This window comes from Hyaena hyaena, unplaced genomic scaffold, assembly GCF_003009895.1.
Source record: "Hyaena hyaena isolate Hyena2069 unplaced genomic scaffold, ASM300989v1 scaffold_28, whole genome shotgun sequence".
In the NCBI taxonomy this organism is placed as follows: domain Eukaryota; kingdom Metazoa; phylum Chordata; class Mammalia; order Carnivora; family Hyaenidae; genus Hyaena; species Hyaena hyaena.
The window spans coordinates 1,191,591-1,214,774 of record NW_024080660.1 but is presented as its reverse complement, the minus strand read 5'-3'; the positions used below and the strand labels follow the sequence as shown (position 1 = coordinate 1,214,774).

General features: G+C 55.3%; 1 protein-coding gene across 4 annotated transcripts in view; it reads left to right on the top strand.

Annotated features, from left to right (window-relative positions):
* The window catches only part of KIF21B (kinesin family member 21B), a 49,440-nt gene that overhangs the window by 11,547 nt on the left and 14,709 nt on the right, over window positions 1-23,184 (top strand). For all 4 annotated transcript variants that reach the window (XM_039227468.1, XM_039227467.1, XM_039227466.1 and 1 more), the window contains exons 2-26: window positions 1,312-1,534; window positions 1,859-2,041; window positions 4,347-4,496; window positions 4,580-4,714; window positions 5,119-5,286; window positions 5,608-5,723; window positions 6,268-6,463; window positions 7,604-7,793; window positions 8,777-8,840; window positions 8,947-9,165; window positions 9,489-9,570; window positions 10,017-10,134; window positions 10,967-11,158; window positions 13,189-13,388; window positions 16,602-16,709; window positions 17,188-17,256; window positions 17,626-17,858; window positions 18,227-18,374; window positions 18,619-18,813; window positions 18,906-19,007; window positions 20,205-20,370; window positions 20,574-20,625; window positions 20,813-20,870; window positions 21,630-21,835; window positions 21,914-21,988. In XM_039227468.1, the coding sequence (XP_039083399.1) occupies window positions 1,312-1,534; window positions 1,859-2,041; window positions 4,347-4,496; window positions 4,580-4,714; window positions 5,119-5,286; window positions 5,608-5,723; window positions 6,268-6,463; window positions 7,604-7,793; window positions 8,777-8,840; window positions 8,947-9,165; window positions 9,489-9,570; window positions 10,017-10,134; window positions 10,967-11,158; window positions 13,189-13,388; window positions 16,602-16,709; window positions 17,188-17,256; window positions 17,626-17,858; window positions 18,227-18,374; window positions 18,619-18,813; window positions 18,906-19,007; window positions 20,205-20,370; window positions 20,574-20,625; window positions 20,813-20,870; window positions 21,630-21,835; window positions 21,914-21,988 (3,648 nt within the window). The remainder of the gene's footprint in view (window positions 1-1,311; window positions 1,535-1,858; window positions 2,042-4,346; window positions 4,497-4,579; window positions 4,715-5,118; window positions 5,287-5,607; window positions 5,724-6,267; window positions 6,464-7,603; window positions 7,794-8,776; window positions 8,841-8,946; window positions 9,166-9,488; window positions 9,571-10,016; window positions 10,135-10,966; window positions 11,159-13,188; window positions 13,389-16,601; window positions 16,710-17,187; window positions 17,257-17,625; window positions 17,859-18,226; window positions 18,375-18,618; window positions 18,814-18,905; window positions 19,008-20,204; window positions 20,371-20,573; window positions 20,626-20,812; window positions 20,871-21,629; window positions 21,836-21,913; window positions 21,989-23,184) is intronic.

The following is a 23,184-nucleotide window of genomic DNA, read 5'->3' as shown; positions in this document are numbered from 1 at the left end:
AGCATCTCCCCTGGCCTGCAGCTCTGAGTGGGCCTTGGGGGCTGGGGAAGCCCCCGGACGGTGACAGGATGGCGACTCGGTGGCCCTGGCTCTGTGGCTAGATGCCCCACACTGGGCCCTGGATGCATGCTGGCCTGGGCCGCTCATTCTTCTCTTGGTAAATGTTGGCTTTGGGAAGGGGAGCCTGACAAGTAGCCCATTGTAAGCGCCTGGCTGATAGGGCTGGCTTCTGTGAGCCCATGAGCGTCAGCGCCGAACCCACCCCTCTTTTATTTTAGGCATTTGGGAAGTGCTTTTCTGCCAGTCCCTACAACGCATGCTCACTGACTCACACTTGGTTGCCATGGGGACCCTGCCATGGCAATGGCTGCTTGGAAGAGGGAGAAGAGGTGGCTGGATGGAGATAGCCCTATCTATGGCTGGCTCCCACCCAGCTCTGGTGCCATTTTTCTTCTTCACTATAAGGGAGCCCAGCAGGATCTGGAATTGGGGTCCAGGACAGTGGCAGGCCTGGTATCCCTCTTCGAGGTCTCTGCCCTTCTCAGTGGACTTTTGACTTGGCCTGCTCTGTCAGGGCTGTGCTTGGTCTGTCCCCCTGGGCCCCCAGAGAGGAACCGGAGCCAGTGCCTCAGAATGTTGCACCAGGCTCTGGCATCTGAGAGGGGGCTCCGCAGCTGGAGGACTCATGCGGCCTCTGCAGGCCACGGCGGAGGCTCTGGTTTGCTCTTTAATTGAGTCCTGAGGGGAGCAGCCGGGACTGTCCCTCCAGTCCCCACCCTGGTGCTGAGCCTTCCCTCCCCAGAAGGGGGCAAGCTGTCCTCCCTTCCCCATCTGTGGGACACTAATTCTAGGGCTCTCTGTTCTGTCAGGGATGTATACTTTAATGCTGGATGTGGATTTGGTTCTGTCACATCCCACTGTATGACCTTGGGCAAGTCGCTTCGAGTCCCTCAGCCTCAGTTTCCGCGTCTGTAAAATCAGGCCGATAATATATACCTCACAGATTTATAGTGAAGAAGACATGACCTCATTTATGTAAAATACTTTTAGCACAGATCCAATATATAGAGTGCTCAATAAATATTAGCAACTGCTCAATAAATGTTTGGGTGGTGTTGATTTATTATTACTATTGTCGTATTATTACAAAAGTTGCTTCCATTCTCTGGGGAGGCTCCTAAGCTTCCTTCCTTCTCCTCCAGCTGTGGGGGTTGGGGGGAGTGGAGGCTTGGCAGACAGATGAGGCAGAGGAGAGCCACAGCAGTCCCCTGCTGGCTGGGTCTGACCTGGGGCTCTCCCCGTCCCTGGCAGGATTCGGCCCCAGCTGTCAAAGGAGAAGATTGAGGGCTGTCACATCTGCACCTCTGTCACCCCGGGGGAGCCCCAGGTCCTTCTGGGGAAGGACAAGGCCTTCACCTATGACTTTGTCTTCGACCTGGACACCTGGCAGGAACAGATCTATTCGACCTGTGTGAGCAAGCTCATTGAGGGCTGTTTTGAGGGCTACAATGCCACGGTGCTGGCCTACGGGCAGGTAAGCCGCCTCTACCCCCACCAAGGGCCACTCTGACCCCAATCACCCCGCCTGGTGGAAGAGAGAGCCCTGGCCCTTCAGAGAGTGCTTGCAATGGAGTCGTGGTCTTGTCTGTCACCTGTGGATGCTGCAGCCTGGCTAGTTATCAGAGGGAGGCTGTCAGTCAGAAGGGATTTCTGCAGGGTGTGGCTTTGGGACCCGGAGGGACAGGTGACAGGCTGGGTGGTGAATGATAAGGAATTCTGTCCAGCCTGGGGCCCAGGGCTTGCTGATGCTCCCCAGAGGGTGCTGTCTAACCCCCTCCTTCCATCTTTGCGGATGCAGACAGGGGCCGGGAAGACATACACTATGGGCACCGGCTTCGACACGGCGACATCGGAGGAGGAGCAAGGCATCATTCCAAGGGCCATCGCACACCTCTTTGGGGGCATTGCTGAGCGCAAGCGGCGGGCACAGGAGCAGGGCGTGGCTGGGCCTGAGTTCAAAGTCAGTGCTCAGTTCCTGGAGGTACTGTGGCCTGGTAGGGTGGGCAGGAGGGAGACGTGGGGGACAGCAAGACCACGGAAGCTGGGCATACCCCCAGGACGGTGGAATGAGCCTAGGGAGCCATGGCAGCATCTATAGCTGATAAATATCCTACTGTTGGAAGTATCCAAGCAAGAGCTAGAAGGCCACTGGTGGGACACTCTGAAGTGGTTTCCTGGATCAGAAAGGGCTTCAGTCAGGGCATCTCGGTTAAGTGTCCAACTTCAGCTGAGGTCATGATGTCACAGTTTGTGGGTTTGAGCCCTGCATCAGGCTCTGTGCTGACAGCTCGGAGCCTAGAGCCTGCTTCAGATTCTGTGTCTCCCTCTCTCTCTGCCACTCTTCTCTCTCTCTCTTTCTCAAAAATAAATACTTTAAAAAAGAAGAAGATGGGCTTAAGTGAATGAGAACCTTTAAGATCTCTTCAAACCCTGACTGATTCTCAGCTCTGACACTTATTAGCTATGTAACCTTGGGCACATCATGTCACCACTGCACAACGGTGACTCTAATATCTATTTCCTTACGGGTTTTGTAATGATGACATGGTCACATATGCCTGGCACTTGAAGTCCTTGGCCTGCCTGGTTGCTCCCCAGTCTCAGAGGGCCTACCCTGTCCCTTTCTGCCCAAGGTCCCTCCTGACCCTCTGAGTCTTCTCTGACCCCAAGGGGAGGAAGGTCCTCCAGAAGGAGCTTTTCTTTGCAATTAGTCCTTCCTCTCTCTGGGAGAATGTCTGTGTGCCAAGGCCAGGATTTTGGTATCTGGGGGTTTTGGGGGTAGAGGAAGGGATCTTTGGCCTATAAAGGGCCTCCCAGAAAGGTCTGTAAGGAAGCAAGTGGACCTGGATACTTCTCATGGGTGCCTGACTTGACCAGGCACCTCCCTTGGGACACTTGAACCAGGTGCCTTCAGTTCTCAGCATCTGAAGCTCCAACCCATAGACCCCCAACCCCTGGCTCTGGGGCATTTGCTGGGTGGGGGCTGCCCTGGGCTCTGGTTGTACCCAGGGTGCCCTATGAGGGAGGGATGTGGCTCCAGCCCTCTGTAGGTCTTCCATGGCCCACCCTGCCCACCGCACCACTGCTTGTCCCTCCTGGGCACTCAGAGCATCTACTTTCCCCTTAGAGGACCCTGTATTTTAGATGTGAGAGTTTTTCTTTGTCCTTCTGGGCTTTTGGCTTCTGATAAAGTGACCCCCTCTGTGTGTGTGTGTGTGTGTGTGTGTGTGTGTGTGTGTGTGTGTCCTACTGCTGTGTATCTCTACAAACTTTTCCATTTCTTTGTTTTCTTCTTTCCTCTATTCTGTTGCCATGGGAATCCCCAAAGAGTAGGGCAGTTCCTAGAAAACTCATGCCAAAGGGGGAACCACAAGGGGTTAAATGATGCCGTGCGCCTGTCCCAACAGACAGACAGGCACCATGGCACCCACCTCTGCACCAGTCCCTTCCGTTTCCCCTTCCCCTTCCTGTAGAGTATTTCTGTTTCTTTAAGGCATCAAAGCCTCGGATGTCAGAGGGCTGCAGCCTGCCCCTCCCCCACAGGATTCTGTTGGCCGCTGGCCAAGCTGCCCTGTCCCTTTTCCCATTCCCCAGACCCAGCCCCCCAACCTGGGGAAGAGCCCAGCTCTTCAGCAGGTGAAGTTTTCCCTGCAGGGATTCCAAACACAGGAATCTTTGAGATTGAGAGCATGTGAAATAAGGTGACTGCTCCTGGCCCGGTCACCTCCCCCAGTGGTCCCTGCACACTCTCCCCAGGATGCCAGGCCCCAAGGGCATGCTCTCTCCATGCTCATATTCTTTCCGCATTGGGAGGTTGTCATCGCCTCAACCCCAGGGATCATCAGTCTCTACTGAGCTCTGCCTCTCCCCTCCCTCATCTGAAACCACATCCCTCCCCCTTTCCTAGCCTACAAACAAACATAATAGGATCTGCCCACATCACGGTCATATCTTCCTCATTTACATCTGGGACCTTGAGTCCCCTTGATTCCTTTAGGTCATTAGTCCCTTGCCAAGACTGAAAGCTGCTGAATGCTGGTTCCTTGGGGAGTGGAAACACAGCCTCAATACAGTTCTGCCCAGGACCCAGCTGCCCCCCGCCCCATACCTGTTGAGAAAGACCATGGAATCTAGAACCTAGAGGGAGCCAGTGTTGACAGGTTCACCTCCCAGAGCCTCACTTTCCATATCTGCAAAATGGAATTGATTTACAAATGCAGGAAAGCCCCTTGGGGCTCCACACCATGTACCACATAAACCCAGCAGCTGTTTCTGCCCCCACCCAGCTCTACAACGAGGAGATCCTTGACCTGTTTGATAGCACCCGTGACCCTGACGCCCGCCACCGCAGGTCTAACATCAAGATCCACGAAGATGGGAATGGTGGCATCTACACCACGGGCGTCACGTCCCGTCTCATCAGCTCCCAGGAGGAGGTGAGCATCCACTAAAGGTCCAGGGCAGTCGGGGCCCGACTCCATCACCGGTCTTCTGTCCTCACGTATGCCTCCCTCCCCAGCTGATCCAGTGCCTGAAGCAGGGGGCCCTGTCCCGCACCACGGCCAGCACCCAGATGAACGTGCAGAGCTCCCGCTCACACGCCATCTTCACCATCCACGTGTGCCAGATGCGAGTGTGCACGCAGCCCGACCCAGTAAGGCTCCCGCAGGGGCCCGGGAGCTGGTGTATTATGGGGGCTTCTCAGCAGGGCGGGGTGAGGAAGGAGCTGTGGATCCCAAGCTAGCAAATCCGGGCTTGGTGTTTGCCTCTGCCACTTGGTGATTTTTCTTTTGCTTTTCCCTTAAGCCTCAGTTACCCACCTGTACAATGGGGGAACCGTGCGTCTGTGGTTTTGAGGGTTACATGAGAATCAGGCATGTGTGATTACTGGGCACACGGTCGGATGCTCTGCCTGTGCAAGGGGAGAGGCGCCTGCAGCCCTGCCCTGGCTCCCGGCCCCACGCCCCCCTCCGGGATTATTGAAGGATGAGGGCTGAGAGCAGAGGAGCAGCAAGGCGGGGCAAGGGCCAGGTGAGTCAGACGTGACCTCTGCCACAGGTGAACGAGGCTGTGACTGGGCTTCCTGAGGGCACAGCTCCCACAAGTGAGTATGAGACGCTCACCGCCAAGTTTCACTTTGTGGACCTGGCTGGCTCAGAGCGGCTGAAGCGGACGGGGGCCACCGGCGAGCGGGCCAAGGAGGGCATCTCCATCAACTGTGGCCTGGTAGGCACCCATGGCAGGTCACCAGCCCCGGCAGCCGGCACAGCCCAGTCTCAGACCCCTTCCAGACCCTATGGCCACGGCTGCCCAGTCCTCCTTGGGCCTCTTGCTGCCCAGGCCACCCATATGTCCCTACTGTGAGGCCCTTCCTCCTTCACCCTCACCCTTGGCCCAGTTCCTGACTTTACCAAATGATCACATCACCATAGAAACTCTCCAAGGGCTGCTGGGTCATTGAGGCAGGTACAGGTGGCTCGGGGCTGTCTTGTCCCCACTCCCTCTCTCCCTGAGTGCCTCTCAAGTGCCAGGGTCTGTCTCCCACAGCTGGCCTTGGGCAACGTGATCAGCGCCTTGGGGGACCAGAGCAAGAAGGTGGTACACGTGCCCTACAGGGACTCCAAGCTCACTCGGCTCCTCCAGGACTCGCTGGGGGGCAACAGGTACCCTACAGCCAACCTCCAGGGGAGGGCCAGGGTAGGCAGGAACCTCCTGGAGAATATCGATGTGAGGGTTCGGTTCATGAGGACCTCATGGGTGAAGGGGCCTTCCCACTGCAGGCTGTGGGCTTGGGAGACAGGAGGCTTAAGATGCTGCACGACCTTTAGCCAACATGGTTGGACTTGGCTTTGTCTATGCAACTGGGAGAGAGGGTCTTAGAGTGATAGAGCCCAAATGGGGTAATGGAGGGGAACTACTAGGCAACTACAGAGCCGTGGCTGGCAGTGACACATCACAAGCTGCCCGCTGCCTTCACTGTGGGTTACCACCAACGTGAGGAAGCCCTTGGCTAGGTGGTCCAGGGGCCCCCCATCCCAGGTTCTGCCCTGGTGAATGCCCAGGCCCTTAGGGCCTTGGGATAGTAGGGGAATGGGTTGGGAGCAACCTCAGTTCTGCCCTGAGGCAATGCTTCTGGGGGCCTGGCTGTGCCCCTTGAACCTCACTCTCCCACTGCACACTCTCCCCCCCCCACCCCCCCGCCTCCAGCCAGACCATCATGATTGCCTGTGTGAGCCCATCAGACCGGGACTTCATGGAGACGCTCAACACACTCAAGTACGCCAATCGGGCCCGCAACATCAAGAACAAGGTGGTGGTGAACCAGGACAAGACGAGCCAGCAGATCAGCGCCCTGCGGGCTGAGATTGCACGCCTGCAGATGGAGCTGATGGAGTACAAGGCGGTGAGCACACCCCCTGGGCTTGGCGGGCCCCTATTCTTCAGTGTCCCTCCCACCCCTCCGTCCCCTTCCCACCCATTGTCCTGAGTACCGGCAATGTGCCACCCATAAATGGGGGGCTCCCCTGGGTGAAGGGAGCACTGTCAGAGCCCCCAGAGAAAGGAGGGAACTCAGCTTCTGTTGCAGAGCCTTTATGCACAAGGACACACACTCTGGTGGGTGTTTCCATGTTTGTGGAATAGGCTGCGTTGGACCAGATGAGACTCCTAGACTTTGGTACAGAAGAAGAAGAATTGATGGGGACCACATGAGTAGCTCAGTGTGCCTGGGGGCGGGGCAGAGGAGAGAGCTGGCCCTCTCCTGGAGCTCACTCACTGGTGACTGACCACTCACTCAGGTGGTCAGTCAGGGAAGGCTGCATGGGGGGGTGGGGGGCGTTTTGTATGGTCTTTTGAAAATGTGAATGAGATATTATCAAAAGCAAGTGGAACAGGCATTCTGGGATGTGAACAAGTCATGGGCAAAGGAACAGAGATGGAAAACGTGGGTGCTTCTTGGGGGAGTGTCTAATTCCACGAGACTGAGGCAAAAGTCAATGGCTGCTGGTAGCCCGTGGCTTGAATCTGGTACACAAATGGGGTTTGGTTTGGCTTGCCCTTTGTTTTAAAATAACACAGCTTTGTTGTCTACCTTTCTGAAAATCGGGAAATTTTAGTTCTTCCTGAAAAATGGGAAGGTCTAATAACAGATAGCACTAAGTTGGCTGGTGTGGCATAGTTAATGCCCAGAGCCCTGGCTCTGTTAACCCCAGTCCCCACCACTCCCTGTTGTCTTGTACCCAGACTGATTTCCTCATTTATGCTAACTGCCTGGGCCCCTTGAGGGTTTGGCCCTCGGGTTAGCACTTACAGCGATATGAAGGTAGGCTGTGGAAAGGTGAGACTAGGGGAGGCTTGGAAAGGCTGGTTATAGAATTTGGACTTTCTGGTGGCCAAGGGGCGCACTGGGAGACAGGAGTCGTGTTTGGGGAAACATGAGGCAGGGGGAGACCAGCAGCACTGTTCCGTGCATCATCAGCCCTTCCCCACCCTGTGTGCTCTGGCACCTGACCCCCCCTGCCCCCCCGCCTGCCCCTCCTCCCAGGGCAAGAGGGTGATCGGAGAGGATGGTGCCGAGGGCTACAGCGACCTGTTCCGGGAGAATGCCATGCTGCAGAAGGAGAATGGGGCATTGCGTCTGCGGGTGAAGGCCATGCAGGAAGCCATCGATGCCATCAACAACCGCGTCACCCATCTCATGAGCCAGGAGGCCAATCTGCTTCTGGCCAAGGCCGGTGAGTTGGGGTGCACCAGGCCAGCTCGGACACCAACAGGCTGGGGCTCCTTTTCCCCATACTCACCCTAGGACATCAGGCAAGCTCAGCCAGCCGATCAATTCACACACAGATTGATGCATTTAGGCATTTTTTTCTCAGTCAATTTTATTTTTCTATTTATTATTTAAAAAATTCTAATGTTTATTTATTTTTGAGAGAGAGAAAGACAGAGCATGAGCAGGGGAGGGGCAGAGAGAGAGGGAGATATAAATTCTGAAGCAGGCTCCAGGCTCTGAGCTGTCAGCACAGAGCCTGATGCAGGGCTTGAACCCACGAACCGTGAGATCATGACCTGAGCCGAAGTTGGACGCTTAACCGACTGAGCCACCCAGAAGCCCCTCCCATGATTTTAAACCTTTTTTTATGACACAAGTAGTACATGAATCCATCCTCCTTGCTTAATATGCATGAAGTAGAGGTTAAAACCCCTTCTCACTAAACTCTCTCTACTTCTCAGAAGTAGCTCTGTGCACATTTTCCCATGCCTTTGCTCCAAGCCTGGATATATATTCATATGGATGTGCGCACATATACGTGTGTGAATACATAGTGCCTTTTTCTGTATGTGGGATCATATGTATTGTCCTATGACTTCCCATTATCACTTGGCATTATGCTTTGGACATCTTTCCATATTAAACAGGTAAATGTACTTAATTCTTTTGAGCTGTGCAGTGTTCCATATGTGCCGATGACGAACAGTATCTGGTACCAGCCCCCTGGGGATGGACCTTGGTTGTTTCCGATTTCGTGCTCTTACCAACAGTGCTTGTGTACATCTGTGCACACGTATGCATCTTTCTTTGATGTAGATTCCTTTTAGTGAAAGGCTCACATGTGCTGTCTTGCTGGACGCACAGGTACAGGACCACCAGCTTGAGCCGCAGGTCCTTACCATTCCTTACCTTTATTGCTTTCTCCTTGCCGCCTTCCCCCTCCAGGTGATGGCAATGAAGCCATCGGGGCTCTGATCCAGAACTACATCCGGGAGATTGAGGAGCTGCGGTGAGTGAGCCCCAGCCTATCTGGGAATGGTGGAGGGCATGGGCTGGGCCAGAGCCCAGGGCGATGCCGGCGCACCTGGCCCCAACCCCTTGCTCTCCCCACGCAGGACGAAGCTCCTGGAGAGCGAGGCCATGAATGAGTCCCTGCGCCGCAGCCTGTCTCGGGCCTCGGCTCGGAGCCCCTACTCCCTGGGTGCATCTCCTGGGGCTCCGGCCTTTGGGGGCAGCCCAGCCAGCTCCATGGAGGATGCCTCGGAAGTGATCCGCAGGGCCAAGCAGGACCTGGAGCGGCTCAAGAAGAAAGAGATCAGGCAGCGGAGAAAGAGGTGCGCGGAGGGCTCCCGCTCCCGCTTGTGTTTAGCGGGTGGCTGCCCCAGGGCTACTTGGGAACTCACTGAGCACATTTGCTCAGGCGTTTGGGCAAAAGCCCCTCTCCTTTCTCTAATGCTGCACTTTCCCCCGAGGAGAGGGAGGGTGGAGATTACCCAGGGTTAATTCCAGATTGGGGGTAGAGAAGAGCAGCCACGTTCTCTGCAGAACAGGAGCCCAGCCCCATCCTCCTGGCCTCTGGACAAGACATTGCTGTCCCACCCTTACGACCCCCCACCACATGCGCAAAGCTAACCTGGCACCCTTCACTCCTGGGCAGCCCAGAGAAGGAGGCCTTCAAAAAGAGGGCAAAACTCCAACAGGAAAACAGTGAGGAGACCGACGAGAATGAGGCTGAGGAGGTGAGGGACTGCCCCGTCCCCTCCCATCTCCATGCTTACCCCCATGTCCCTGCTGAGCGGAGGGGTCCCCATGGCTACCTTGGCCGGATGGGAGAGGGCTTGGCTCTGCCTCTGGTTGAATTGATCCCCGAGCGTCCTCATACTGGGTGCCCTGGTGTTCTTCATCCCTCAGGCCCCCACCTCATTCCAAACGGGTGAGGCCGGATGGGGAGGCTCTCCCAGAGGGGCTCTGCTCAGGCTGCTGGAGGAGGGGGTCGGGTGGTACTCTTTCAGGACTGGGGATGGGCACAAGGGGCCCTGAGCCTCATCTGCCCGGTTCCCCACCCTCCTGACACACCTGAGGCTTTGTCCAGACTCCTTCTGCTTCTGGACTCCCTTCCCTGAGGCCAGGCCCAGCCTGAGTGAGGAGGGGCCGCTGGCCTCCCCTAACGCTGCTTGGTGTCCAGGAGGAGGAAGAGCGAGACGAAAGTGGCTGTGAGGAGGAGGAGGGGCGTGAGGATGAAGACGAGGACTCGGGTAGTGAGGAGAGCCTGGTGGACTCGGACTCAGACCCTGACGAGAAGGGTGCGTGCGCCCGGGCCGGGGCAGGGGGAAGCGACACACTCAGTGGTGGGTGCATGGAGCAGGCTGCCCGTCAGCACTGGGCCCAGAGAAACTGCACAGACCTTCTGGTATCAAGTCCCTGAGCCAGATGCCCCGAGGAGGCGGGGGAGGTGGGGGTCAGTCTCCTCTTAAGGGGGTCAGGCCTTAACTGAGTTCTCAAAGAGTATGGATGTCCAGGGCTCGGGACTCCCAGACAAGATACCACCACCACCATCACCACCACCACCACCATCAACAGTAAAGACAACAGTAATGAAAAGGGCGGCAGCAGGCACTTACCGAGCATGTGTCATATGCCAGGCACTGCTGAGCTCCACCCCTTTGGCCTGGGTCATTCAGTTCTCACTACAACCCTGTGCATAGGTGTTAGGAACACCCCAAGCTCAGAGAAGCCTAGTGGTTTTCCCCAGCGTGGTAGATGCAAGAGCCAAGACTTGAACGTAGGTCTGGCTGGTGCCAAAACGTAGGAACACCCACTCTGTCAACTCTGCCCTGCTGCCATTTTTGACCCACAGCCCTCCTTCTCCACCCAGCCTGGGTCCCATGCCATCTATGACAGGTAGACGTTGGCCTCTGGGGCACAGCAGGGGTGGTGGGATGCCTAGACCCCCCCACCTAGCTCCTGGGCCAGCCCTGAATTTCTGAGGCTAGGCTTCCAATGAGTCACCCTTACCCACCATGGGATTTATCTGGTAGTGGACTGGTCATGGCTGAGCAGAGGAAGGAGAGCCCCAGCGCCCCCACCCCACCCTCAGCCCCCTGAACTGCATTGAGCTTGTCTCTGCCCCCACAGAGGTGAACTTCCAGGCAGACCTGGCTGACCTGACATGTGAGATCGAGATCAAGCAGAAACTGATTGACGAGCTGGAGAACAGCCAGCGGCGGCTGCAGACTCTCAAGCACCAGTATGAGGAGAAGCTGATTCTGCTGCAGAACAAGATCCGAGACACGCAACTGGAGCGCGACCGTGTGCTGCAGAACCTCAGTGAGGCCGCCACCCCCTCCTCCCTTGCTGTCCCCCACCCTACCTTTGCAGTCACAAGCCCCACCCAGGAACTGGCACCTTTTGCAATTTACCTGGTCTTCTGGGCAAGGGCTTCTGACCTGTGGACTGTGTCCCTTTGACCCACTGTCACCAACGTCTTAGGTCTAACCCTAGTTCTGTGCTTCATTTTACATCTATTATTATTTTATTAGCATCTTTAGTATATTTTTATTAAAAATATTTTTTTTACATTTATTTATTTTTGAGAGACAGATTACAAGCAGGGAAGGGGCAGAGAGAGAAGACACAGAATCTGAAGCAGGCTCCAGGCTCTGAGCTGTCAGCACAGAGCCCGATGCAAGGCTTGAACTCACAAACCGTGAGATCATGACCTGAGCTGAAGTTGGACGCTTAACCGACTGAGCCATCCAGTCACCCCAGCATCTTTAGTATTATTAGCCTCCTTTATTTCCCTAGGGACGTGGACATGATACTCCTTAGCCTTTTTTTCTGTATTCAGTTCCTGGAGTATTTTCCTTTGAACGTAGTTACAAACCTACTCGTCACATTTTGTTTTCTTTATACTGCTTTTTAGCACATTCATTCAATTACTGTTTCACTCATTCATCCTCTGATTCAGCAAACATTTGTTGACTCCATCTTATAGCGCTGACATTATTCTAGGTGCTAGAGATATTGGGGTGAGTAATGTAGTATACATTACTCTGCATCATGAAATATACATTCTTATGGGGAGGCAGACGTAAATATGATAAGTAAGCAGAATGTGTAACATGTTTGATGCTGATAAGTACCGTGAAAAAAAAAATACATCAGGGAAGGAGGTCAGGGAGTGCTGGGGAGTGGGTTGGAGTTTTATAAAGGATGGTCATGGAAGACTTCACGGAGGAGGTGATATCTGAGTAGACTTGAAGGAGTTGAGAGAGTGCCAGCACAGAATGAGCACAGGGCTGAGTATTCCAGGCAGAGAATAGAAGATGCCAAGGCCCCGAGGTGGTGGTGCGCCTGGCATGCTGGTGGAATGACAAGGGACAGATGGCTAGAACATGGTGAAAGGGGACAGTAACGAGAAATGAGATAAGAGAAGAAGTATGGGACCAGGTCATGTCCATCCCTGGAAGGACATTGCTTTATTCCCTAAAGGAGATGGAAGGGTGTGGAGTTTTGAAAGAGGGATGTGATGTCAATTTTAAAAGTATTTTGAGAAGAACATTCTGGCTAATGAGGAGGGGAACGAATGTGGTAGTTTGAGACCAGTTAGAAACTGTTACAAAGATCCTGGTGAATCACTAGGGGCAAAAAAAAAAAAAAAAAAAAAAAAAATTCTGGTGAAAGAGGATTTAGACAGCATGTGCTGAGGAGTGGTCCAGTTCTGGATCCATTTTGAAAATAGAGACAAAAGTTTGTTGACTGACTGGATGGAAAATGTCAGGTGAGTCAAAAATGTCTTCAGGGCTCCAGCCTCTGGGAGGATGGTGATGACATCTACTGAGAACGGGAAGCCTGCTGGGGTGAGGGGGACAGAGATTGGGAGTCTGGTCTTGTGCCTGTTAAGTTTGAAGAGTCTGCTGCACATCCCCAAGGAGACACCTGTGGGCATTTCGGGCAGCAAAGGTCAAGGATAGAGAAGTCAAGTTTATCCCTTCTGCTCTGGCCCACATCACTGTCTTCTTACTAGCTCTTTCCTTCCCACTGGCCTGGTTCTTTCCTCCAGTTATGGGTCAGAGCCGAGCCAGCAGGAGTGGCCCACAGGACCCTCCCAGGAAGCTCAGAGATCTCAAGATGCAAACACCCCCTCAAGGTCCAATAGAATGTCAGAGCAGGAAGGGGACTTGGCATCTTCCAGTCGGATCCCCTCATTGTTTAAATAAGAAACAGGTGCACAGAGGGGTGTGACTTGCTCAAGGTCCCGCAGTGAGACTAGAACCCAGGCTCCTGGTCCCCTCCCCCCACCACCATCTCAGCCCAAAGCTGACACGGCACTGACAGGGGCCTCTTGCTGCTCTCAGGCACCATGGAGTGCTACACGGAGGAGAAGGCCAACAAGATCAAGGCGGACTATGAGAAGAGGCTGCGGGAGATGAACCGGGACTTGCAGAAGCTGCAGGCCGCACAGAAGGAGCATGCGCGGTTGCTCAAAAACCAGTCCCGCTATGAGAGGGAGCTGAAGAAGTTGCAGACCGAGGTGGCTGAGATGAAGAAGGCCAAGGTAGGGGCCGAGGGGGTGAGCAGCAGGGCTGAGGGGTGGCCACGGGATGTCTTCTTAGAATCCACTTACTGTGTTAAAAATTACCATCGCTATCAGGGTGGGCAGTCTTCCTGACACACAGCATTGTGTAATTCGAGCCTGTCTTGGTCCTGGACACTGAGCCAGGTTCATTGTCCAGGGTGAAAGCACCTCTCCCAGTAGAGAGGCAGGTGAGGATCTCAACACTGCCCCCTGTGGTAGGAAACTGCACCGCAGCTGCCCCCAGTTTTCCCCAGTACATGTGAGAAGTCTCATGTACTCAGCCTTTGCCTATACTAATGATAACTATTATTACCGTTGTCTGAATGCTTACTGTGGTCAGGCTCTAGGCTGGTGGTCTAACCTGCACGAACGTGCTACATACTCAGGAGAATATGAAGGAGGCCTGATTATCATTCCTGTTTTGTGCATGAGAAAGTGAGGCTCAGAGAAGTCCATTTCAGCTGCTTAGAGTTAGTGCAGGGATTCGAACTCACGCCTCTGCCTCCCAAGCCAATGTGTGTTCTGTGTGGCATAGTGCCTTTTCCGCTTGGCCGTCACTCAAAGTACTTAGTCTCTGGGGCCTGGAGCCTGCCCCGAGGTTCTGGTTTCTTGGCTCTGGTTTTGCCACCGGTGTCTGAGTGTGTTCTTGTTCTTCCCTGGGGCCCGGCACATCCATGCTCGCTTTTATGTCCCCCCTCCCCCTGGCCTTCCTAGTCTTGCTGTCCTACCTTGGCGTCTGGCCCCTTGTGCTTTCCAGCTCTCCACAGCCCTGGGTCAGGCCCTGAAGCTAGACCCCCTAGCAAAACCTGGCACTGGCAGCTGCCCCAGCAGGTTTGGGGGGGGGGAGGGGCGGGCTGGCCTCAGAAATGGGAGCATCAAAGATGGCTTAGGCTGGTGGGACAGAAGTGTGGATTTGGGGAGCCATTAGTAACTGTGGCCTCACTGCTGACTTGCGTGTAGGCCTGCATGCAGGGCTAGAGGCCGTGCAGTAGTGATACGTTCTCAGAGGAGGTGGGTTCTGAGCCCTCAAGGGAGTCCTGGCCACCTCTCCTGGGCACACGCTGTCTCCAGCCTCATCTGGGCCACAGGTCCAAGGGTTCCATCAGCCTGGCCAGGCTGTTGCTTTACTCAGATAGGCTGGCCTGACCTGGGAAGTCCCACTCCTACTATGATGCTGAGGGGACGTGGATCCCCCAGGTGCCCCCTGGTGGTGGAGAAGGGAGTGGCCAGTGTGCCTTGGGTTTTCCCTGGGGGGAGCAGCACACCCATCAAGGTTTGTGTTTGTAGCTGCTCCCGGGGTAGTTCTGGGGTGGTGCTATCTGCATCCTCAGTCTGTCTCCCTGGAGGCTCCCTGGCTAACGCCCCTGTAGCCTGTACTGGCCAGAGCACATCCTAGCTTGGGGTGACCTTGATAGAGCCTTGTAAAGAAAGCCTGGAGAAATAATATAATGTCCAAGGACCCACCAGTGTTCCTGCATTTCAGTCTCAGGTTTGCTGGGGTCCTTCAGCCAGGTGCCCCACTCTGCCCATCTACCCGTGCTCTCATGAGCCCTGACTAGAGGTAGAAAAGAACCTTCCAGGGGTCCCCCGGCAGGGCCCAGGGTTCTGTCAGAAGGACAGATGTGGCATCAGGTTAGAATCCAAGGAGAGCCAGTGTCTAAGAACCCTCCCGCCTCAGTTCAGCTGCAGCAGTTCACAGACTTGAACCCATGTGGGGTCTACGGTCCCCAGGGCTCCTGGGAGATGAGACACTGCCTCCTACTTCGGATGTTCAGAGCAGAGCTGGTCTCGGGTGCTGTGGCCCATTTCAGCACCACCGGGTGCCTGGGATATGCCCGCCCCTTCTGAGACCATCCCCTCTGCGCTGGCCTCTGTGGAACTTGGCCACACATGTAAAGGTGGGAGGATGGGCTCCTGTCTAGGGGTACACAGTTCTTCCCAGGAAGCCTCTGACCCCTGACCCCAGCAGATGGCCATTTCGGGTTTGCATACAACTTCTGACATGCTGGGGTTCTCAGGCCAGCCTGGGGCTGCTCTGCTCAATGCCAGTCCTTTGGGAGAACACTCATTCTTGACCTTGAAGACCCAGCAGCTTCCAGCCCTCCTCTTCTCTGTAGATTCACCCCTGTGGGGCCTGCCTTCTGAGGGAGAAGCTAACCTCGCCAGCCCCCAGGCCTTTAGAGCTTCATTCCTTTCCTCCCATGCTATTTCCTCTCGAGACAGTCCTCAGGGCCGTGCAGCCTGGTGACATTGCTGGCGATGTCTGAGGCCTCCGTGCAGAGGAAGGATCAAGCTCTGTGTGGCTTTCATTCCCCTGTCACTTGGAAGGTGTCTAAAGCCCTGTATACATTGCACTGTCATGCATTGGGCACCAGGACTTGGCGGGAGGGGGTGGCTGCCATGAGGTCCTAGGTACATGGCTCTCTGTCATGTTGGGTCATCTCTGGCTACCACAGTGGTGCTCTCTGTGCCTTTGCCACAGCTCTGACAACCCCAGGTTCCAAGTTCTCTGTGCTTGATCACTAGCTTTGCTCTGAACTGGCATGTGGCCCTCCCTGGGGCTAGAGTGACAGCTGGATTTGGGGGCAAAATGCCCTTGGCCAAAAGTCTGACCATTCATGACCAGTTTTATGACTCAGTCATTTGTCTCTCTGAGGCTCATTTCCTGATTTATAAAATGAGAATGGTAATGCCTCTCTCATGTGACTGTCACAAGAACAGTGCCTGGCGTGTTGCATGTTCTCGATAAATGCTAGTAGTTTTTATTGTTGTGCCTGGGAGCCTGGCCCTGGAATGTGGCTTGACCCCCACCTCAGCCCTGTCAGCAGCCCAGCTGTCAGTGGGAAAGAGGGAAATGCTCCACCCAGGTGGGATTACCTGCCTCCAGCAACCTGAGCTGGGCTCCCAATGGCCAGACCCAGGACAGGGCTTTGGGTAAGGGCCACCGAGGGCTGTGACATTTAGAAGTGGGTGGCCAGGGTTAGTCCTGGCAGAGTCATTGCCCCCGACAGCTGGGCTGGCAGCAAGGCCACTCCTGGCGGATTGCCCCGGCATGGGGCAGCTTCCGCTCGCATGGAAGAGTAGGGGCAGGCCTCTGAGCCCCGGGCCACCACCCCTCCCAACATCTTCAGAGCCAGCCCCTCCTCCCCACTGCCCAGCCCCACCTCACCCCCACCATGCCTGCCCATGCAGGTGGCCCTGATGAAGCAGATGCGGGAAGAGCAGCAGCGGCGGCGGCTGGTGGAGACCAAGAGGAACCGGGAGATTGCTCAGCTCAAGAAGGAACAGCGGCGACAGGAGGTGAGAGGCAGCCCTTGGGGACCCCCAGCATCCCTGTGTGCCTGGCTGCCCCTCGGTTCCCACTACAGCAGGGCACAGCACAGCATGGAAGGGCCTGAGCACGGCAGCCTTCTGGTCCAGTCCCTCTAATGTTTGAGGAGGTTGGTGGGGGACCCGAACCCCAGACGGCAGGGCCCTGCCCAGGGTCACCAGCAAGCCAGAGGCGGAACTGTGCAGCTTCCAGCCCTGAGCCCCCGTGCCCCGGATCCTTTGCCTTGGGGCGGACAGGCTCAGGGAATTGCCTGCACGGAGAGAAGGGTCCACACTGTGACTTCTGGGAAGGGGAACCAATCTCCATGTCCCATTTTATCAATAAGTTCTGTCTACACAAGAATCAGCCCGAAGGCCAGGCTTTCACCTATAGAGGTGGGTCCTACAGGCCCCACCTATGGGGTGTGGGGCTGAAGTGTGGACCCCAACCCCCTTCTGTCACCCACAGTTCCAGATCCGAGCTCTGGAGTCCCAGAAGCGGCAGCAGGAAATGGTTCTGAGGAGGAAAACCCAGGAGGTGAGCGGACACAGCTCCCCTTCTCCGGAGTTCCAGCAGAGCCTGGAGGGAACGAGGCCCCGCTGGCGGTGGCCCTGGCTCTCCCTGTTCGCTCAGCAAATGCAATTGAGCAGAGCCTGCGCGAGGCCTGCTGTAAGGGCCGCCCTCCCCAGGAGGCCTGAGGCTTGAAGGCAGGCGGCAGGCTCTGGTCCTGAAGGCCTGAGGCCTTAATTAAAAAGGTGGAAGTGTCTTGTGTTCCTCTCATATCAGAGAGCCCTTGGCTCTGTCTCAGTCCCAAGCCCATTCCTGGGTGGAGCGGCTCCTGTGGTCTCCCCCTCTGGCACCCCCCAATTTGTCCCTTTCGCTGGGTCCCTCTTCCCTTGGCCACAGGTTTCTGCACTGAGGCGCCTGGCCAAGCCCATGTCTGAGCGGGTGGCGGGGCGTGCAGGACCAAAGCCCCCCATGCTGGACTCGGGGGCCGAGGTGTCAGCCAGCACCACATCGTCTGAGGCCGAGTCAGGGGCCCGCTCGGTCTCCAGCATCGTGCGCCAGTGGAACCGCAAAATCAACCACTTCTTGGGGGACCACCCTGCGCCTGCTGTCAATGGTACCCGCCCTGCCAGGTGAGCTGGGCAGGCAGTACCCCAGCTGGTATGGGCAGGGCGGGTGGAAATATGGAGGCAGGACTGGAGGGAGGTGGACTCAAGGGAGGTGTGGTCCTGTGAGGGGTCCCCATGGCTGTCAGCTCTGGGGTGAGGGGGTCCACGGAGCTACAGAGGCTGAGCGTGCTCCCAACCAGGTGGGTGGGGGATGGGGATTAAAGAGTATGCTTATCTCGATGAAATGAAATGATAAAAAATTGTATCCCCACCAAAAGAACATATTATTATATTAACACTGTTTGATTACAAAATACATATAGAGACTTGGGGCGGGGGGGAATGTAGAAAGGGAGTGCTCCCACCCAATTGCCTTTGCATCTGTCTCCCAGAAAGAAGTTCCAGAAGAAGGGGGCCAGCCAGAGCTTCAGTAAGGCTGCAAGGCTCAAGTGGCAGTCCCTGGAGCGGAGGATCATTGACATCGTCATGCAGAGGATGACCATTGTCAACCTGGAGGCTGACATGGAGCGGCTCATCAAGGTGTGCCTGGCCACAAGGAGCCTGGACTCCTGTCTTCCCTTCCTCCGCCTGTCCTCTGTCGCTTCTGACTCCTCCAGCCCCTCAGATCTCCTTATCCCCATTTCACCCACTCCTGGTACCTGCTCTGGAGTCTGGAGGTGCAGGGGGACCCAGGGACCCCACCTGGCGGGGGGAGGGAGGAGCTGTGGGCAGGGGCAGGGTTGGGCAGCAACCTGAGGCTTGTCCCCCATCACCCTCCCTGCAGAAAAGGGAGGAGCTGTTCCTCCTGCAGGAGGCGCTGCGGAGGAAGCGGGAGCGGCTACAGGCTGAGAGCCCAGAGGAGGAGAAGGGGCTGCAGGAGCTGGCGGAGGAGATCGAGGTGCTGGCTGCCAACATTGACTATATCAACGACAGCATCACTGACTGCCAGGCCACCATCGTGCAGCTGGAGGAAACCAAGGTGCCCACGGGGCCTGGCCTGGGTGGGGGTAGGAGCCATGCGGGGGGTGGGGTCAGCCTCAGTGACAAGGGGTCTCTACCTCCCCGTCATAGGAGGAGCTGGACTCCACGGACACATCGGTGGTTATCAGCTCCTGCTCCCTGGCCGAAGCCCGTCTCTTGCTGGACAATTTCCTCAAGGCGTCCATTGACAAGGTGGGCCAGCAGCTCGCCTCCCAAGCAGGGAGCCCAACAGTCACAGGCACCTCTGTGATCTAGCCCCGTGGTGAAGCACACAGGCCTGGCTCCTGAGCTGCGTCACTACAGGCTGGGGCAAGCTGCCTCCCCTCTGAGCCTCTGATTCCGAAGCTGCAGAGCTGGGGTGATGACAATAGCAAACTCTTAGCCTGCTGCATGGCTTTAACAAGATGACACTTGCACAGGGCTTGCCATGATGCCTGGTACATAGCGGGGCCTCCATTAGAAGTGACCCTACATGTCTGGTCCAGGCCCATCCACAGCAGGGCTCGGGTCTGTTGGGAGAAGCGTGTATCTGTATGTTGGGGCAGGGGCAGCAAGAAACAGACCACATTCCACGCAGGAAGATTTACACTAGAACATCACATCCACCTGTCCTGTGCTCCTGTCCTCTCTCTCCCTGACAGCTGGCCAGAGGATGGGCCTCCTTGCCCCTGGTCTTTGGGGACAGACACCATATAGAGTGTCTGGCGAGGGAGCGGGGAGACCCCCTCTGCTCCCAGTAAGCTCTTAGCTCTGTCTGTGTTTTAGGGGACTGAGTTAGTGCTGCTGTGACAAAGAACCACAGACTGGGTGGCCTAAACCACACAGATTGATTTTCTCAGCTCTGGAGGCTCAATGTCCAAGATTAAGAATCAGCAGGACTGGTTGCTTCTGAGGCCTTTCTCTTTGGTTTGTAGGTGACGGCCTCCTCGCCTCAGGCAGTTTTCCGTCTGTGTGTGCCTGTGTCCTAATGTCTTCTTCCTATAAGGCCACCAAGGACATTGGATTAGGGCCCACCCTGAGAACCCCCTTTTAACCTAATTACCTCTTTAGAGACTCCATCTCCAAATACAGTCACATTCTGAAGTGCTGGGGGTTAGACTGTCAGCATGTGAATTTGGGAGGGTGGGGACACAACTCAGCCCATAACAAGGGTCATATTCTAAGGCGACCTCTCCGAACATGTGTACTTAGGGAAAGTTCAGGAGGGTGAGGTTGCGTCTCTAGTCTGGGGCTGGTGTGAGGGTGACGTCTGGGAGTTAGCCTGGGTTTGGGACGGCGGGTACAAGGGTGATATCTGGGAGGGGGACTCTCCACTGGAAGGGTGGTGATGAGGGTGCCCACAAAGCCACGGTGGGAAGGGTAACCCTCGGCCTGGCTCCCTGCCCTCAGGGACTACAAGTGGCACAGAAGGAAGCCCAGATCCGGCTGCTAGAGGGACGACTGAGGCAGACAGACATAGCGGGTTCCTCCCAGAACCACCTGCTCCTGGACGCACTGCGAGAGAAGGCTGAGACACACCCTGAGCTGCAGGCCCTCATCTACAATGTGCAGCAGGGTACAGTGGGTGTGGGCAAAGGCCTCAAAGCTCCTAGATTTTTCCAGTGCTCCCTAGCTCCGTCCCTGGGGGGACCTTCACCTCCCCAGAACTCCCCCAAAGTCCTAGTCTGATCCCAGTAGGTGAGGTGTGGGAAGGAGGCCATCCCCTCTCCCCTCACTCTCTCGGGGCCTCTCATCCCTCCTCCCTCCTCCCTCCCACAGAGAATGGCTATGCCAGCACAGATGAGGAGATCTCAGAGTTCTCTGAGGGGAGGTGAGTTTTCACATCATGAGTGAGAGGTTGACTCATAGCATGAACCTGGGGCTGGGGGGTGGGGGCTTGCCATAGGGTCCCAGGGCTAAGCCTGGATTTGGGAGCTCTTTGCAACCCACGAGTCTAAGGCTCAGAGAGCCAAAGCACAGGCTCTTAGGATCCTGAACTCCCTCTGCTTCTTCCTTAGCTTCTCCCAGTCATTCACCATGAAAGGTTCCACCAGCCATGATGATTTCAAGTTCAAGGTGAGCCCCATGGGAAGGCAGACAGGCTGCAGCAGGGCGAGTCTCCCCATCGCCTGGTCTCCATCTTTCTGTGGCTCTGCCTCCACCCCCCAGCCCTGACCTGACAATATTGCCTCCAGCTGGGATGGAGATACCCTGGGTTGGAATTTGGGGGTGCTCAGTTATGTACCTGGTTACAACCCATTCTTCCTGAGGTAGGTGGAAAGTGAGACAAATAGCTGGAGTCACTGCACAGTTATGTCACCAGAGCCAGAGGCCCTGCTTTCAAAAATCACCCCGTTCCCTGCCCCCAGACTCTGCCTCATGCTCCAAGTCAAAGACTAACTTGAGACCTCTAGTTATTCCACATGCAGATTATTGATTCAACGGTATGGGAGTCAACAATGGGAGTCATCTACCAAGGAGGGGTCAGTTATTAATCTGAACCAAGAAACAGAATTTATGAGAGAGAGAAGGGTGGGGACTCCAGACTGGGAACAGTAAACTGTGCATAGTTTTTGGATAAACTGATTAGCTGACCAGCAAAGAGGTCATGCTGGGCATTCTGTGTTTGCAGAGTCCAAACAAGGGCAGTAAAACCCTTTCAGTTGCTTTGGATTCTCTACAAGCCTTGAGAGATGGTCTCTGGGTGATGTTCACCTGGGTCTTCCATTAGTGGTGCCACCATATGCTAAGAGGCACTGTTTCCTTCATTAGGATTTGCCCAGCTCTCCCGTTACATTTGGGCAAGTCAGTTCACCCCATTGCTTCTGTTCCCAGGGTGAGCCCAAGCTGTCTGCCCAGATGAAGGCTGTGTCGGCCGAGTGCCTGGGTCCCCCACTGGATATCTCCACCAAGAACATCACCAAGTCCCTGGCCTCCCTTGTCGAGATCAAAGAGGACGGAGTGGGCCTCTCCGTCCGAGACCCCTACTACCGGGACAAGGTGTCACGCACCATCAGCCTGCCCACCAGAGGCAGTACTTTGTAAGGAGGGGAGCCAGGCTCATGGGTCAGGGTGGGTAGGGAGTTAGGTTGGGGTCTCACTGGACTCTTCTGTTCTAGTCCCCGGCAGTCTCGAGGCACGGAGACATCCCCACTGACCCGAAGGAAGTCGTATGACCGAGGGCAGCCCGTTAGGTGAGAGCATGTTCCAGAACCTGCACCAGGGTCACTGCCATCCTTGGGTGCATGAATCACTGTGATGGTCTACTGTAGATCTTCATGCATACTTTAGTCTGGGCTGGTCTAAGTCATTCAGCTTTCCCCCATGCCCCTTTCTCCATCCTGTCAGGCATGGGCTCAGGAGATATCATCTCCATAAGCACCTTGAACTGGATGGCTAACCCTGCTGCCAAAAACTGTTGGCTGATGGGAGCTCAACGTTGGTGCCTTTGTAGTGGCTTAAACTAGTCATTGCACTGATGTGCTTCAGCTCCTTTTCATGACGACAAGTACTTGGGAGGTCTCAGCCCTTTCTAAGGTTATGTCATGTGAAGAGCATAGACGTTTAAAGAAAACCCAGGAGATGATTGCAGAATGGTGGCCAAGTCTCTAACTTGTTAGCCACTCATAGCATTGGGTCCCACAGAGCTTCTACAGGTCACCAGAAACCTCCTGTGGTCATCTGGCCCATGCACTTAGTTTGCAGAGAGCTTTGATGGCTTTCTCCAAGTCCTACAACTTAGTAGAAGAAGAGCAGGGGCTCATGATGACCTCTTTCCACCACCCGACCTGGTGGAAGGCAGGAGGATTTGCTCAGGCTTCCAGCCCTCCCTCGAGTCCGAAGCCTGGGCAGATGCCCATGCCAGTAGCTTGCCGTGGGGGCCTTCAGTGGGGAGGAGTTACATGGATATCTGTATACTGGGGGCCTCACAGACAATCGCTTCACCCATGAACTGAGAGAACACACTTAAGCTGCAGTCTGAGGGATTTAGACTCTTCAAAGGAAGAGAGGGTGTAGGCCAAACCCGATGACAGCTTTCCAAGGAGAGGAAACGTTGGGCTATTGCAATGGGGAGGTGCAATGCAGTCTTGGATTCTTCCCCGATGATACAGTCAATCCTCAGTATTCACGGTCCTTATGTTGTATCAAGTCACTGTGAACATAGAATTAGCGAATACTGAACCACTGTTCCTGGGGAAATACAGGGGTAGGTTCCTGAGAGCTTCTGGTCACATTTTCATCAGCCAGTCAGTATAGAACCTTCTTTTATGTGTGTCTCTGTTTAAAGACCTTCCATTTAATATATGTTATCAGTTCACTAACATTGAGCTCGCAGCCAATAGTACTGTAACCCACACCTAAATGAAGCCTTTCTAACACATGTATTTTC